The sequence below is a fragment of the Myotis lucifugus genome, unplaced genomic scaffold, assembly GCF_000147115.1.
Source record: "Myotis lucifugus unplaced genomic scaffold, Myoluc2.0 scaffold_511, whole genome shotgun sequence".
NCBI classification, from domain to species: Eukaryota; Metazoa; Chordata; class Mammalia; order Chiroptera; family Vespertilionidae; genus Myotis; species Myotis lucifugus.
Genome location: NW_005871559.1, coordinates 22,007 through 35,308, shown reverse-complemented (window position 1 = coordinate 35,308; position 13,302 = coordinate 22,007). Strand labels below are relative to the sequence as shown.

At 60.3% G+C, this 13,302-nt stretch overlaps 1 protein-coding gene across 5 annotated transcripts in view; it reads left to right on the top strand.

The window, feature by feature from the left end:
• Positions 1-13,302, top strand: part of HIP1R (huntingtin interacting protein 1 related) — a 29,217-nt gene that overhangs the window by 14,548 nt on the left and 1,367 nt on the right. Inside the window, exons 3-31 of one of the 5 annotated variants that reach the window (XM_006103817.3) lie at positions 960-1,102; positions 1,354-1,410; positions 2,572-2,652; positions 3,044-3,120; positions 3,408-3,469; positions 5,466-5,606; positions 6,242-6,299; positions 6,387-6,462; positions 6,613-6,753; positions 6,862-6,923; positions 7,125-7,197; positions 7,306-7,489; positions 7,593-7,681; positions 7,762-7,878; positions 7,971-8,072; positions 8,357-8,551; positions 9,794-9,941; positions 10,051-10,137; positions 10,489-10,596; positions 10,757-10,893; positions 11,110-11,220; positions 11,446-11,504; positions 11,734-11,764; positions 11,847-11,909; positions 12,171-12,271; positions 12,391-12,496; positions 12,642-12,765; positions 12,842-12,903; positions 12,988-13,194. In XM_006103817.3, coding sequence (XP_006103879.1) covers positions 960-1,102; positions 1,354-1,410; positions 2,572-2,652; positions 3,044-3,120; positions 3,408-3,469; positions 5,466-5,606; positions 6,242-6,299; positions 6,387-6,462; positions 6,613-6,753; positions 6,862-6,923; positions 7,125-7,197; positions 7,306-7,489; positions 7,593-7,681; positions 7,762-7,878; positions 7,971-8,072; positions 8,357-8,551; positions 9,794-9,941; positions 10,051-10,137; positions 10,489-10,596; positions 10,757-10,893; positions 11,110-11,220; positions 11,446-11,504; positions 11,734-11,764; positions 11,847-11,909; positions 12,171-12,271; positions 12,391-12,496; positions 12,642-12,765; positions 12,842-12,903; positions 12,988-13,194 — 3,002 coding nt within the window. Of the gene's footprint in view, positions 1-959; positions 1,103-1,353; positions 1,411-2,571; positions 2,653-3,043; positions 3,121-3,407; positions 3,470-5,465; positions 5,607-6,241; positions 6,300-6,386; positions 6,463-6,612; positions 6,754-6,861; positions 6,924-7,124; positions 7,198-7,305; positions 7,490-7,592; positions 7,682-7,761; positions 7,879-7,970; positions 8,073-8,356; positions 8,552-9,793; positions 9,942-10,050; positions 10,138-10,488; positions 10,597-10,756; positions 10,894-11,109; positions 11,221-11,445; positions 11,505-11,733; positions 11,765-11,846; positions 11,910-12,170; positions 12,286-12,390; positions 12,497-12,641; positions 12,766-12,841; positions 12,904-12,987; positions 13,195-13,302 lie in introns of those variants that run through there. The other 4 variants (XR_002826507.1, XM_023745043.1, XR_002826508.1 and 1 more) reach the window with 4 other exon arrangements.

The window sequence follows — 13,302 nt, the reverse complement described above, 5'->3', positions numbered from 1 at the left end:
ATCTGTCCAACTTTCTCAACACCATTTATTAAAGAGACTGTCTTGACTCCATTGTATGCTCTTGCTTCCTTTGTCAAATATTAATTGAGCATAGTGGTTTGGGTCTATTTCTGGGTTCTCTATTCCATTGGTCTATATGTCTGTTCTTGTTTTGAGAACAGTGGCTTTGTAATACAGCTTGATATCTGGTATTGAGATCCCTCCTACTTTGTTGTTTCTCAGGATTGCTGCGGCCATTCGGGGTCTTTTTTTATTCCAGATAAATTTTTGGAGAGTTCGTTCTAGGTCTGTGAAATATGCCATTGGTATTTTAATGGGGATTGCATTGAATCTGTAGATTGCTTTGGGTAATATGGACATTTTAATGATGTTGATTCTACCAATCCATGAACACGGTATGTTCTTCCATCTGTTTATGTCTTCCTCTATCTCTTTTTTCAGTGTTCTGTGGTTTTCTGAGTACAGGTCTTTTACCTCTTAGTTAAGTTTATTCCTAGGTATCTTAATTTTTTTGGTGCAATGGTAAATGGGATTGTTTTTTTAATTCTTTTTTTTTTTTAAATCCTCACCCGAGGATATTTTTCCATTGATTTTTAGAGAGACTGGAAAAGAGAGGGAAAGACAGAAATATCGATGTGAGAGAAACACATCAATCGGTTGCCTCCTGCATGAGCCCTTACCAAGGCCCGGGCCAGGAAGGAGCCTGCAACCATGGTACATGCCTTTGATCAGACTCGAACCTGGGACCCTTCAGTCTGCAGGCCAACACTCTATCCACTGAGACAAACTGGCTAAGGCATTGCCCTTTTTCTTGACCTTTGCTGAGCTCTTTGTGAACCATGGTGGATGGGGGGAGGAATGTGGGGAGGGCTCAGCAGCTGTGGGATGGGCGTCACCAAGTGCCCCTGGCCTTCCCCACGCTGGTCTCTGCATGCTGCACTTGGCCTTGACGCTGGTAGGCATCATTCTGGGCACTCACCATGAAAAGGGGGCCTTCACCTTCTGGTCCTATGCCATCGGCCTGCCGCTTCCCAGCAGCTCCATCCTCAGCTGGAAATTCTGCCATGTCCTCCACAAGGTTCTTCGAGATGGGCACCCCAACGTGAGTAGCCTCTGTTCACTGGTCCCCAGAGGGTCTCCTGTTCCAGCCACTGCTTCTTGGGGCAGCGGGTGCCCAGGGGAGGCAGGGAGTGTCCCTTTGAAATGAGAGACTCTGTCCCGCCACGCCTGCTGCCCTCTACCTGCCCCTTCCCAGCCTCGCCCTCAGCGTGCCGCCAGCATGGGTCAGTGTGTTGGGCCCCTCCTGCCAGTCCTGGATTCTCCAGCCTCCCCCCTTGTCCCCCTGTGCTGCAGGTCCTGCATGACTGCCAGCGGTACCGGAGCAACATCCGGGAGATTGGGGAGCTATGGGTAGGTGCAGAGGCGAGCTTGGTGGCCTCCATCTCTCACCCTCCACAGAGTCCAGCCGTGGGCCTGCTTGGCGTTCGAGTCCTCAACACTCAGGGCGGAGCATCGGCGGGGCCCTGTGATGGTGTCTTTCTTCATTCTCTCAGAGCAGAAGTTAGAGTGATGCCTTCTGGGGTGACAGTGGGGGCGTTGCAGCCTTGCTCTAGAAGACCTGGTACAGGAAGTTCCAAAGGCATGACTAGGCGCCTCCAGCCCCTCAGGCCCTGAGTCGGGAAACGCAGCAGTGCCCGTTCTGGGCGGTCATGGCGGGTCATGGTGGCGGTTAGAGCCCGTGGGAGGGGTGCAGGCTCCTGGGCCCCCAGACTGGCTGCTTTAGAATCTCAGATCGGAATCTGTGTGCTCGGGAAGCTCCCAGAAGATTCTTATTCACGGGCAAGTCTGAGAGCCCGGGAGCTGGTCATCTAGGTCCCCCCTGCACCCTCCAGAATCGGGGGTGGAGAGAGAACCTCTGGCCTCTTTGTCCCCTGGGAGCAATGCTAGAGCCCCACCAGACAGGGCGCCCCTGGAGCCAGGGCCGCAGGAGCCCAGGCCGCTGTGTTTCACCGGAAGTCAGGAAAACGGCAGCAGGGTGCCATGTGCAGACGCACGTCCAGCTGGCGTGGCCACGGGAAAGCAGTGTTAGGAGGTGACAGAGGAGGCACCTGGGAGGACATGGACGCGCGCCTGTGGAGTGTGCCTCCCGGGCTGCCGCAAGCATTGTAATAAAGTATCTCAACCCAGAACTGGCCTGCTGCCTGGACAAGGAGCTCTTGTCACAGGAGTTGCTTTGACAAGACTGACAAAGAGTATGATTAAAAAAACAAAATGAGAGCGCCGAATCCTAACCACTAGACCACCAGGGAACCTAAAAAAACAAAATGAAAGAGTTTTCAACAAAGGGCATTGGTGGAGGTTCCCAGGAGAAGAGTTAGTCGCCTCTGGCTGGTTAACGTTTGTTGAGTGAATAAGTGATTGGTGGGTGAAGGAGTGACACTCGGCTGTCACCTGGTGTCGTCCCACCTCAGCGTCCTGATCTGCCCCGTGGCGTGCCAGGGCCTATGGGACTCTCGTGCACCTTCCCACCTTCCCGGGCAGTGGGCGCTGATCCAGCTCCTCCCTCCACAGGGCCATTTGCACGATCGGTACGGACAGCTGGTCAATGTTTACACCAAACTCCTGCTGACCAAGATCTCCTTCCACCTCAAGGTGGTGTCCTCGGGAGGGTCGTGGGGCGGAGGGGCCCTGGGATTTCCTTCCTGATGTCCTGGGACCTGGTGGAGGGCAGGTCCTGTTCTGTACCAACCTGATCCAAGGGGACACGGGGATGCGGGGTTCCCGGAAGTCAGAGCCTTTGACGCGTTTTCTGCGGACACTGGAGGTGGTCTTGGCCTTGCCCTTGGGTCTGGGCAGCCTCTTCGCCCTGGCTGGAGGTGTCCCATCTTCTGTCCTTGGTCTCCGGTCCCTCCCAGTCCCTCCTCAGCCAGCACCCAGGGCGAAGGGCGGCTCCACAGGTCGGGGGCTTCTCCAGCCTCTTCCCCTCCCTCAGAAGTTAGCACTGGTTCTGGGCCTGCTGTTGAGTAGGGTGTCCTCTCTGCAGCACCCCCAGTTTCCTGCGGGCCTTGAGGTGACAGACGAGGTGTTGGAGAAGGCAGCTGGGACTGACATCAACGACATGTGAGTCTCTCCAGGTGGAGTGGCCTGGCGCCGTTTCCTTCTCCTCCCTCAGTTTCCCTGTTTGTCCCTAAAGTCTCCAGGTTCCCACGTGTCAGTGGCCCTCTGGGGCCAAAGGTCATGTTCCCTGGAGATGAAGCTAACATTGAGGGGATGGGATTTGTTTGGAATCAGGTGTTTTTGGCCGAAGGGCCGTTGTGCTGTGCAAAGGCGTGTTGATGAACTGTGGAGGGGTCTCCCAGGGGCATGCCTCCTACCACTCTCTCAATCCTCTCGCCTCCCCCCCGCAGCTTCCAGCTCACCGTGGAGATGTTCGATTACATGGACTGCGAGCTGAAACTGTCTGAATCAGGTGAGCCGGGAGGGATCAGGTGTGGGAACCTGGAGACTAGGAATCAGGGGTGCCTCTGTGAGCCAGACTAGACTGACTTCCCATTCCTGCCTGCGCTGCCCAGGGGTCCATCCAGGACTGCAGCCACCTCTCCCCCTACACGGTCAAGCTCCTGTTCAGGCTGCACTCCTGTGAGTCCCACCGCCCCGGTCCCCTCACTGTGAGCGCGGCCCCTGAGGTCCACCCAGAGCCCCAGGGGACTTATGTGGACTGGCATGTACTGGATCAGAAATGAGAAGTTGAGAAGTTAATTAGAAGTAGTAATGATAAGCTCATTACCTATTAACATAAATGACAAACTTGTTATGAAATAAAAAATCCCTATTTTTCTTTTTCTTTTGGTTAATTTTGGGGATAGTTCCAGGGGCCGGTGTGAGATCTGCTGTTCCTGCCACCACATGAACCCACTCCTGTTCCAGGGCCGGGGGGTGGGGGCAGGGGCGGGGCCACCAGGAGCTCCCGCCCCAGAGAGTTAGTTTGGGTCATCTTGCCCGTGTTCTGCTATAAAAGGCCCCTGAGTCGTGTTGGACTTCCCCGCCCAGGGACTGGCAGCCTTTGGACAGGAAGCCTCAGGGTCCCCTTCCCAGGGCCGCAGAGGTGATTGTTGTGGGCCACAGCTTCAGAATAACTTGTGGGTGACTCATGCTGGCGGGCTGCCTACTTGTCGTCTCTGCCCAAATGCCTTTTTAAGGGAAAATCGGAGTTAGGAAGAGGTGTGTCTGGGCAGCCTCCTGGCATCCCGGTCTGGGTGGGCCTGTGGGCAGCTTGGCGTTGAACCTCCATGCCCAGGAGGGTGGCCCTGCCCAGGACCCAACTAGAGCAGGTGTCCAGGGCCATGGCTGCCAGCCTGGACCCTGGCAGAAATGTGTCATGTAGGAGCTGAGTCCTGCGGTCCCCACCCCTGTGCTGCTCTTGGCCAGGGTGGGGCTGAGTGTGGGGAGGACAGGGGTCCCCACCAGGGAAGGTGGAGAAAGCCCCCAGGTCAGTGATGTCTTAATGAAGCACAGAGAAGGGCATCCTGGCAGCATCTCCTGGAGGGAGGTGCAGGGGCGTTGCCCACCCGGAGGTTGCTCCTTGCTGCTTGCTTTATAGCAGCCAAAGATGGGAACGTCCTGAGCGCCCCTCAGTGGAGAAATGGCTGTGTCTCAAAAAAACCCCAAATAGAACTTCATGGGTGTTCTCAGTTTTTACAAGGAAAACGTACTTGACATGCAATTAAAAGTTAAGTTTTAAGAAGGCGAGGGACAGCACTTAGCTCCAGCCTTCTCGTCTCCTCCCTCCTGGGCATTCTCGTGTCACATGGAGGTTCGCCAGTGGTCCCAGCCCAGGCGAGGTGACAGGAGGACTCAGAGCTGGGGCCCGCCCGTCTGGAGCAGTGTCCCAGGTCCGTGTCCCGTGTGGGCACCCTGGCGGCTCTCTGTCCTGGCGGGCTGCCTACTTGTCGTCTCTGCCCAGAGGAGGGGCTTGGTGGGCAGCCTCATGTTTGTCCTTGTCCCTCCTACTTGGATGATCTGATGAAAGGCTTGATTGTCAGGGTCCAGGGAGGTTGGCACTGGGCACAAGTTTGGGGTCACGGGTTTTACAGAGCCGCGTCCTGACTCTGCTGCTGCAGCTGCTCCCAGGGCCACCCTGAGGCTCTCGGGAAAGCCTGGCCAGGCTGAGCTGGATCCCATTTGCCTGACCTTGTCGCCCTAGTTTGAGGGAGCACTGGCCTCAGTCTGGAGCAGCCACAGCGCACGGGGCTCCCATTCTAGAAGTAAGGAGCCCACTGGTATCTGAGGGACAGAATCTCACTGCCCAGCTGGGAGGGAAAGCCAGGCTCCCCAGGACGGCACCTCCCAGGCTTCTGTGACGACGCCATGAGACTCTCCACACCAGGGCTGTCACTAGGCTCCCGTCAGCTCTGCCTGTGTCTCACACTCCTCCTCCCGCCTCTCTCTCTCTCTCTCTCTCTCAGTCTTTCGGCAGCTCAACACAGCCATTGCCGTGTCCCAGATGTCTTCAGGCCAGTGCCGCCTGGCCCCCCTCATCCAGGTCATCCAGGACTGCAGCCACCTCTACCACTACACGGTCAAGCTCATGTTCAGGCTGCACTCTTGTGAGTCCCACCGCCCCGGTCCCCTCACCACGACCGCGGCCCCTGAGGTCCAGCCCGAGCCCCAGGGGGCTTACATGCACTGGCATGGACTGGATCAGAGATGAGAAATTAATAGAAGTAGCAATGATGAGCTCATTACCCATTAACATAAATGACATACTTGTTATGAAAAATCCCTAGTTTTCAAAGCAAACACTCTGTGAGAAAAGCGGTGCAGGTGACGTGTGTGCCGGTCTCTTGGACGCCTGGTCTCAGAGCGGCCCCTCGCTGCCCCTGCGCCAGTCGGTGCCAGTGTCTCCGTGGGGTTTGGGAAGGGGCTTGTCCCCGGGCCCCACTTGGACAACGCTGGCCTGGGGCATAGGAGCCATTCGAATATCAGACCAGGGCAAGCTTGAGTCTAAAGAAGCTTCACTGTGCCTCCGAAGCTGGGCCCAGGGGTTGGCCGTGGGACCGCCCTGTCCACTCACATTTCTTCCCTCCATGGTGGGGACTTGGCCGGGTGGTAGTGATCCCTCTAGTCTGTGGCGGCTTGTAGAAGGGGGAGGAATAGGCAGCGGAAGGGAGGGGGGATGTGAAGTCTCGGCGGCCACAGAGAGGTGAGCAGAGATGAAGGTCATCAAGCTGTTCCGCCCCAGGTCTCCCAGCAGACACCCTGCAAGGCCACAGGGACCGGTTCCACGAGCAGTTTCACAGGTACCAGCAGGCAGGGCTGCGGGCATGTCTGGGGCTGGGGCTGCCAGCGGCCAGGCTCCCCTCTGACCTCCGCGTGTGTCCCCGCAGCCTCAGGAACTTCTTCCGCAGAGCGTCCGACATGCTCTACTTCAAGCGCCTCATCCAGATCCCCCGACTGCCCGAGGTGCCTGCCCTGCTTTCCACTCTGGGTTCTGAGCCCTTGGACGACCCCGGGTGCCTAGCAGGGCCCCATGTGGGCTCTGGGGATGGCCAGGGAAGGCTCCTGGGTGGGGTGGGGGGCACCCTGAGCAGCTCTCACCTATGGCCCTTGCAGGGACCCCCCAACTTCCTGCGGGCCTCGGCGCTGGCTGAGCACATCAAGCCGGTGGTGGTGATCCCTGAAGAGGCTCCCGAGGACGAGGAGCCCGAGAACCTCATTGAGATCAGCACGGCCCCCCCCGCCGGGGAGCCAGCGGTGAGTGGCCCCCTCTTCCTGCAGGGGGGTTTGGGGTGATTGGGCCTCCCTCAGCTCCCTCCTTCTCCTGGCCTGGAGGGTGGGGCTCACGGTGCTTTGCTGTGGCAGGTGGTGGCCGACCTCTTTGACCAGACGTTTGGACCCCCCAATGGCTCCATGAAGGATGACAGGTGAGGCCTGGGACACCCTGGGGTAGGGCTGGCCGTGGCCTCCGTGGAGCTGTGGTCAGGAGAGGCCACAGGTGGGGGATGTGAACTGGAGACACCCAGATCCCCAGGAGCGCTGATGAGACCACAGTTCCTGTGCTGACTGAACTTGAACGCCAGACTGTGGGCCTCAGAAAACCCTGCCTGCCCGACCTCTGTCCCCAGGGACCTCCAGATCGAGACCTTGAAGAGAGAGGTGGAGACACTCCGGGCCGAGCTGGAGAAGATCAGGCTGGAGGTGAGGGGACGTGGACCAAGGGGAGGCCTCAGACTGCACCCAGCACCCACATGCGGGTCCAACACAGTCCTCACGTCCACCATGTCCACGTCCTTCCTCCCACCACAGGCCCAGCGGTACATCTCCCAGCTGAAGGGCCAGGTGAACACGTTGGAGGCCGAGCTGGAGGAGCAGCGGAAGCAGAAGCAGAAGGCGCTGGTGGACAACGAGCAGCTCCGCCACGAGCTGGCCCAGCTGCGGGCGGCCCAGCTGGAGGGCGAGCGGAACCAGGGCCTGCGCGAAGAGGCCGAGAGTGCGTGGCCAGGCCGGGGTGGCCGAGCCCAGTGGGAGGGTCTGGTCCCCAGTGGGGGGCCCTCTGCCGAGCTGGGGGTCACAGCCTCACCTCTCACCTGCAGAGAAGGCCAGTGTCACGGAGGCGCGCTACACCAAGCTGAAGGAGCAGCACAGCAAGCTCATCGCCACACATGCCGAGCTGCTCAGGAAGGTAGGGCCGTGTGTAGGCAACTGGCGGGAGGAGGGAGGCCTGGCGGCGGCAGAGTGTGAGCCCATCCCCTGTCCATGCAGAATGCAGACACGGCCAAGCAGCTGACGGCCAAGCAGCAGAACCAGGAGGAGGTGGCGCGAGTGAAGGAGCAGCTGGTGTTCCAGATGGAGCAGGTGAAGCGGGAGTCCGAGATGAAGGTGCGTCATGTGCATAGGCCCTGACTCTGGAGCCCCCAGCACCACTGTCCCCGTGACACACTGTCCCCGTGACACACTGTCCCCCGTCCCAGCTGGAGGAGCAGAGTGACCAGTTAGAGAAGCTCAGGAGGGAGCTGGAGGCCAAGTCCGGGGAGCTGGTGCGCGTGCAGCAGGACCTGAGCCGCACGGAGCAGGTGAGCTGCTGGCCAGGGTGGCCTCCGGATCGGGCGGGACAGGCGTCAGGGTCCTCTTCCCCGTGAACTGGACCACGCCTAGATGCTACCAGGTTGGTTCAGTGGCCCCTCGGCCATCCTGGCCTGTGGCTGTGACCCAGCATGCAGGGAACACACAGGACATGGGCCCTGGCCTTCCAGAAGCTCGCAGTCTCGGGGGATAGTGAAGACTGTGAACTTGGGTGGGGTGGGCGTGAGGGGTGGTGGGCACCTGGCAGCCCTGCCCACCTGCCTGGTGTTCACAGAGCGGGTCGGAGCTGAGTTCACGGCTGGATGTGCTGAGTGCAGAGAAGGAGGCGCTGAGCAGTGCTGTGCGGCAGCAGGAGGCCGACCTGCAGGCCGCCCAGAGCCTGGTGCAGGAGAAGGAGGCAGCGCTCAGCCAGGAGCAGCAGCGCCATTCCCAGGAGAGGGCCGAGCTGCAGGGGCGGCTGGCAGACAAGGTAGTGTGCCTCTCCCACCCCGTGTGACAGCCGGCTCGAGACCATCATGCCCACAGCCCAGCCCTGAGAATGGACGAGTTAGGGGGTCTCTATGCTCACAGGGCTGTGCTTTCATCTGGTACCTCGGGAACATTTTCACCCTCCAAAGAGAACCCCCCCGCAATAAGCAGTTAGTCTGCACCCCCTCCTCCAGCCCCTGGCACCTCTAATCAGCTCTCATCTCTGGATTTGCCTGTTCCGGACTTTCATAGAAATGGAGTTGTACAGTAGGGCTGGCTTCTTCGCTCAGCAGGTTTTCAGGGTTCACCTGTTTGAGAACTTCCTTCCTCTCCATGGCCCAGGGACATTCTGCTGTGTGGAGGGACCACACGTTGCTTATCCATCATCAGCTAATGGACACTTGGTTGTTTTCAATTTCTGGTTATTGTGAATGATGCTGCTGTGGACATTTGTGTACATGGTTTTGTGTGGACATGTTTTTCTCTTTCATATGTAACTACGATGGATTTTCTGGGTCACATGGTAACGCTGTTTAACTTTTTGAGGAACTACCAGTGTTCTCCAAAGTGGCTGCACCATTTTCCCTTCCCACTGGGAGTGTACGTGGGTTCCAGTTTCCCTACATCCTTGCCAGCACTTGTCACTGTCTGTCTGTGTTTAGCCATCCTAGTGGGTTCAAGTGGTACTTCACTGTATTTTTTAATTTGTTTTTGTGATGGCTTTTTAAAATGTTTTTTTTTTTAATGGGTTTTAGAGAGAGAGGAAGGGACGGATAGAGAGAGAGAAACATCAGTGAGAGAGAAATATTGATTGGCTGCTTCCTGCACGCCCCTATTGGGGATCGAGCCCACAATCTGGGCACATGCCCTGACCTGGCATTGAACCAGTGATCTCTTAGTTCATGGGTTGATGCTCAACCACTGAGCCACACCGGCCAGGCCTCATTCTCATTGTGGTTTTGATGTGTGTTTCCCTGGTGGCAAATGACATTGAGCATTTTTTGTGTTCCTTCCATTTGTATATCTTGGGAGAAATGTCTGTTCAGACGTTGGCCTGCTTTCTAACTGGTGTTTGTCTTTCTACTCCTGAGCTGTCCAGCACACTCTTGAGGGGCCCCATCCCTGGGGTTGGAGCTGGGCCTGTTCTCCGACTCCTCCCCAGCGAGGGGTGGGCTGGGTCCTGTCCAGCTGGTGTGAGGCTGCGCCTGGGCAGGTCTCCAAGCTGCCTCCTCCCCTCCCGCAGGAGTCTCGGGAGCAGGGGCTGCAGCAGAGGCTGCTGGACGAGCAGTTCGAGGTGCTGCGGCGCTCTGCCGCCGAGGCCGAGCGCATCCTGCAGGACGCCGTGGGCAAGCTGGACGACCCCCTGCACCTGCGCTGCACCAGCTCCCCGGGTAGGGCCGCCGGCCGGGCACTCAGCCACCTGCTTTCCTGACCAGCTGGCAGGGAGGGAGCCCCTGCCCTGAGAGGTCTGCCCCTCACCCCTTCTCCCTTCGCTTGCAGACTACCTAGTGAGCAGGGCCCAGGTGGCCCTGGACGCCGTGAGCGCCCTGGAGACGGGCCACGCACAGTACCTGACCTCCAGATCAGGTGAGTGCAGGGCAGGACTGGGCAGGGAGAGGCCAGGGCACTTGGGTGCTGGTTCCACCAGCCCTGGCTGCCTCTTGCCTTCGGGTGGTTTCCCGCAACAGGTGCCCCCACCATGCCCACCTGGGAGCCCGCCCTGTAGGCCTGGGTCACAGACCTGGGTTTGGTTCCCGCTCTGCTGTTTTCTAGCTGCATGACCTTCGCCTAGTACCTTCTCCCCTCTGAGCCCTCCTCCTCATCCGTGGACTGGGCGCGGGCACCTGTCTTAGAGGGCCTGGCGCCTGCTCTCAGGCGCTGGCCAGGACTCGCTCCGTGGCAGCAGCATTAGCGTCTCGTTCCTCTCCTTGCCCATAGATGCTTCTGCCCTGGTGGCAGCCCTGACCCAGTTCTCCCACCTGGCTGCGGACACCATCATCAACGGCAGTGCCACCTCCCACCTGGCCCCCACCGACCCTGCCGACCGTAAGTGGGCCCCAGCTGTGTCCCGCAGGTTCTCACGGTGGACCAGGGACGGGTGGGAGTCTGCAGACAGGTCCTGGCATCAGAGTCTGGGCAGGACCCTGTATGGAGACTCCTCCCAGGGTCCTCGGGCGCCGGCTCCCCTGACAGCCCTCTCCCCCAGGCCTGGTCGACGCCTGCCGGGAGTGTGGGGCCCGGGCGCTGGAGCTCGTGGGGCAGCTGCAGGATCAGCAGGCTGTGCAGCAGGCCCAGCCCGACCGGGTGCGGAGCCCCCTGCAGGCCATCCTCCAGCTGGGCCAGGTGAGGGTGCAGCCCGGTGCTGAGTGTGGGCTGGGCTCTGGTGGAGGGCAGTGGGTTGGGTTGAGGCTTGGGTCCCCAACTTTTCTGCACCTTTCTCCAGTTTGGGCTGACCAGGTGCTGGGGGACAGAGCACGAGTCCTGCTGCCCCAGGCTCCCTGTGGGGTGGTTGGGGGTTGAATTCACCCCATCTGAGCCCTGGGTGCCTGCCTCCCCCAGGAGCTGAAGCCCAAGAGCCTGGACGTGCGTCAGGAGGAGCTGGGGGCCCTGGTGGACAAGGAGATGGCAGCCACGTCCTCGGCCATCGAGGAGGCCGTGCGGAGGATCGAGGTAGGACCGGTGCAGTCCTGCAGGACGCTGGGCAGGGTGGGCTGAGAGCAGGCTGCCCCCCCTCTGCCAAGGACAGGTGGCCTGTGCAGGTCTGGACGGGGAGGCAGCCCTGATGTGGTGCCCTGAGCCGAGCCCACCCCTCCTGGTGCAGCGGCTGCTCCAGCAGCCCCCTTCCTCCCGAGTTGCCCTCCTCCCAGCCGGCTCACAGCTATATCCTTGGTGCAGGACATGATGAACCAGGCCCGCCACGCCAGCTCAGGGGTGAAACTGGAGGTGAATGAGAGGTGAGTCCACTTCTGCCCCCAGGCCCGGGACGAAGCAGGTTCCCACCGCCTCCCAGCACTAGCAGTCTGCCTTCCGAACTCGCTTTCCAGAAGCACAGGGATGAGCAGCGCACCCCACCCTGTGGGCCCCGTGTCCCAGGCTCCCTAACCCCCCAAACCCCTAACCCCCTGTGGCTTCCTGGCCACACTACAGCAGCTTGCCCTCTCTTCCCCCCCCTCCAACCCATAGGATCCTCAAGTCCTGCACAGACCTCATGAAGGTGAGCGGCCAGCTGGGACCCCAGGGGCGGGCTGTAGCTGAGAGGGCTGCCCCAGGTGTGACATAAGTCTTGGTCTTGGCAGGCCATCCGGCTCCTGGTGACCACATCCACCAGCCTGCAGAAGGAGATTGTGGAGAGCGGCAGGGTGAGCTGGGCCTTTGGGGGAGAGGGTGGGGGTCACTCAGCTACTCCTGAAGGGCCACCGCTCCAGCGCCCTTCTCATCCCAGGCCACAGGGCTCCTTTGGACAGGAGACTCCTGAAGGGTGCAGTGATGAGACCCGCCAGTGTGCACACTTGCCTGGCAGTCAGCTGAACCCCCCACAGCCCAGAGAAGGGCCCTGGGGAGCATCCATTGCCACCTGTGATGTCATTGACTGGTCTGCCCTGCCCTCTTGTCGCCACTAGGGGGCAGCCACGCAGCAGGAATTTTACGCCAAGAACTCAAGGTGGACTGAAGGCCTCATCTCCGCCTCCAAGGCCGTCGGCTGGGGAGCCACGCAGCTGGTGTATGTTGCCCCAGGTGGGGGGCAGCAGGGAGTGTGGTGCCCAGGGTCTGAGGAGGGAGTGTGGGGTGGCCCTGATCTCCAGGGGTTGGAGACCCAGGCCCCGCCCGCTCTGCCCCCAGGGAGTCGGCTGACAAGGTGGTGCTTCACACGGGCAAGTACGAAGAGCTCATCGTCTGCTCCCACGAGATTGCGGCCAGCACGGCCCAGCTGGTGGCAGCCTCCAAGGTGAGGCTCCGTGCCCGGCCCGGCCTCTGCTCAGGTTCCCCACCTCCTGGCTGGGATGGATGCACCGCATGTGGCCGGGAGACCTCGGGATGGGGTGGTCCCATGGGGGCCACCCTGCATCCTGACCCACCCCCACGCTCCCCAGGTGAAGGCCAACAAGGACAGCCGCCACCTGAGCCGCCTGCAGGAGTGCTCCCGCACCGTCAACGTGATGGCCGCCAACGTGGTGGCCTCCACTAAGTCAGGCCAAGAGCAGATCGAAGAGCGAGGTGACAGCTGGGGGCCTGGGAGTGGCGTTGGGGGGGCGGGCGGGGACCCAGACACTTACCCCGTCTCTGGTCACAGACACCATGGACTTCTCTGGCATGTCCCTCATCAAGCTGAAGAAGCAGGAGATGGAGACCCAGGTAGGTGCTTGGGCAGCCTCTAGGCCTGTCCCTCCCCTGGGGCCGAGCTCCCAGAGGGCTCTGCTGAGTGGTGCTCGCCGGCAGGTTCGGGTCCTGGAGCTGGAGAAGACGCTGGAGGCGGAGCGTGTGCGGCTGGGAGAGCTTCGGAAGCAACACTATGCACTGGCTGTGGGGGTGGGGACGCCTGGAGAGGAGGAGCCTGGCCAGCCCAGCAGTGCCCCCCACAGCGGGACCTCCAGGAAGCCACCCCTGGCCCAGAAGCCCAGTGTGGCCCCCAGGCAGGACCACCAGGTAGGACCACCAGGTGCCAGGCACCAGTGTTGGGATGGGGAGGGGCCCTGGAGGTGCTGCCAGCCTCTTGCTCCCAGGTCTGCGGGACACGGGGCCTTGGGAAGGTCA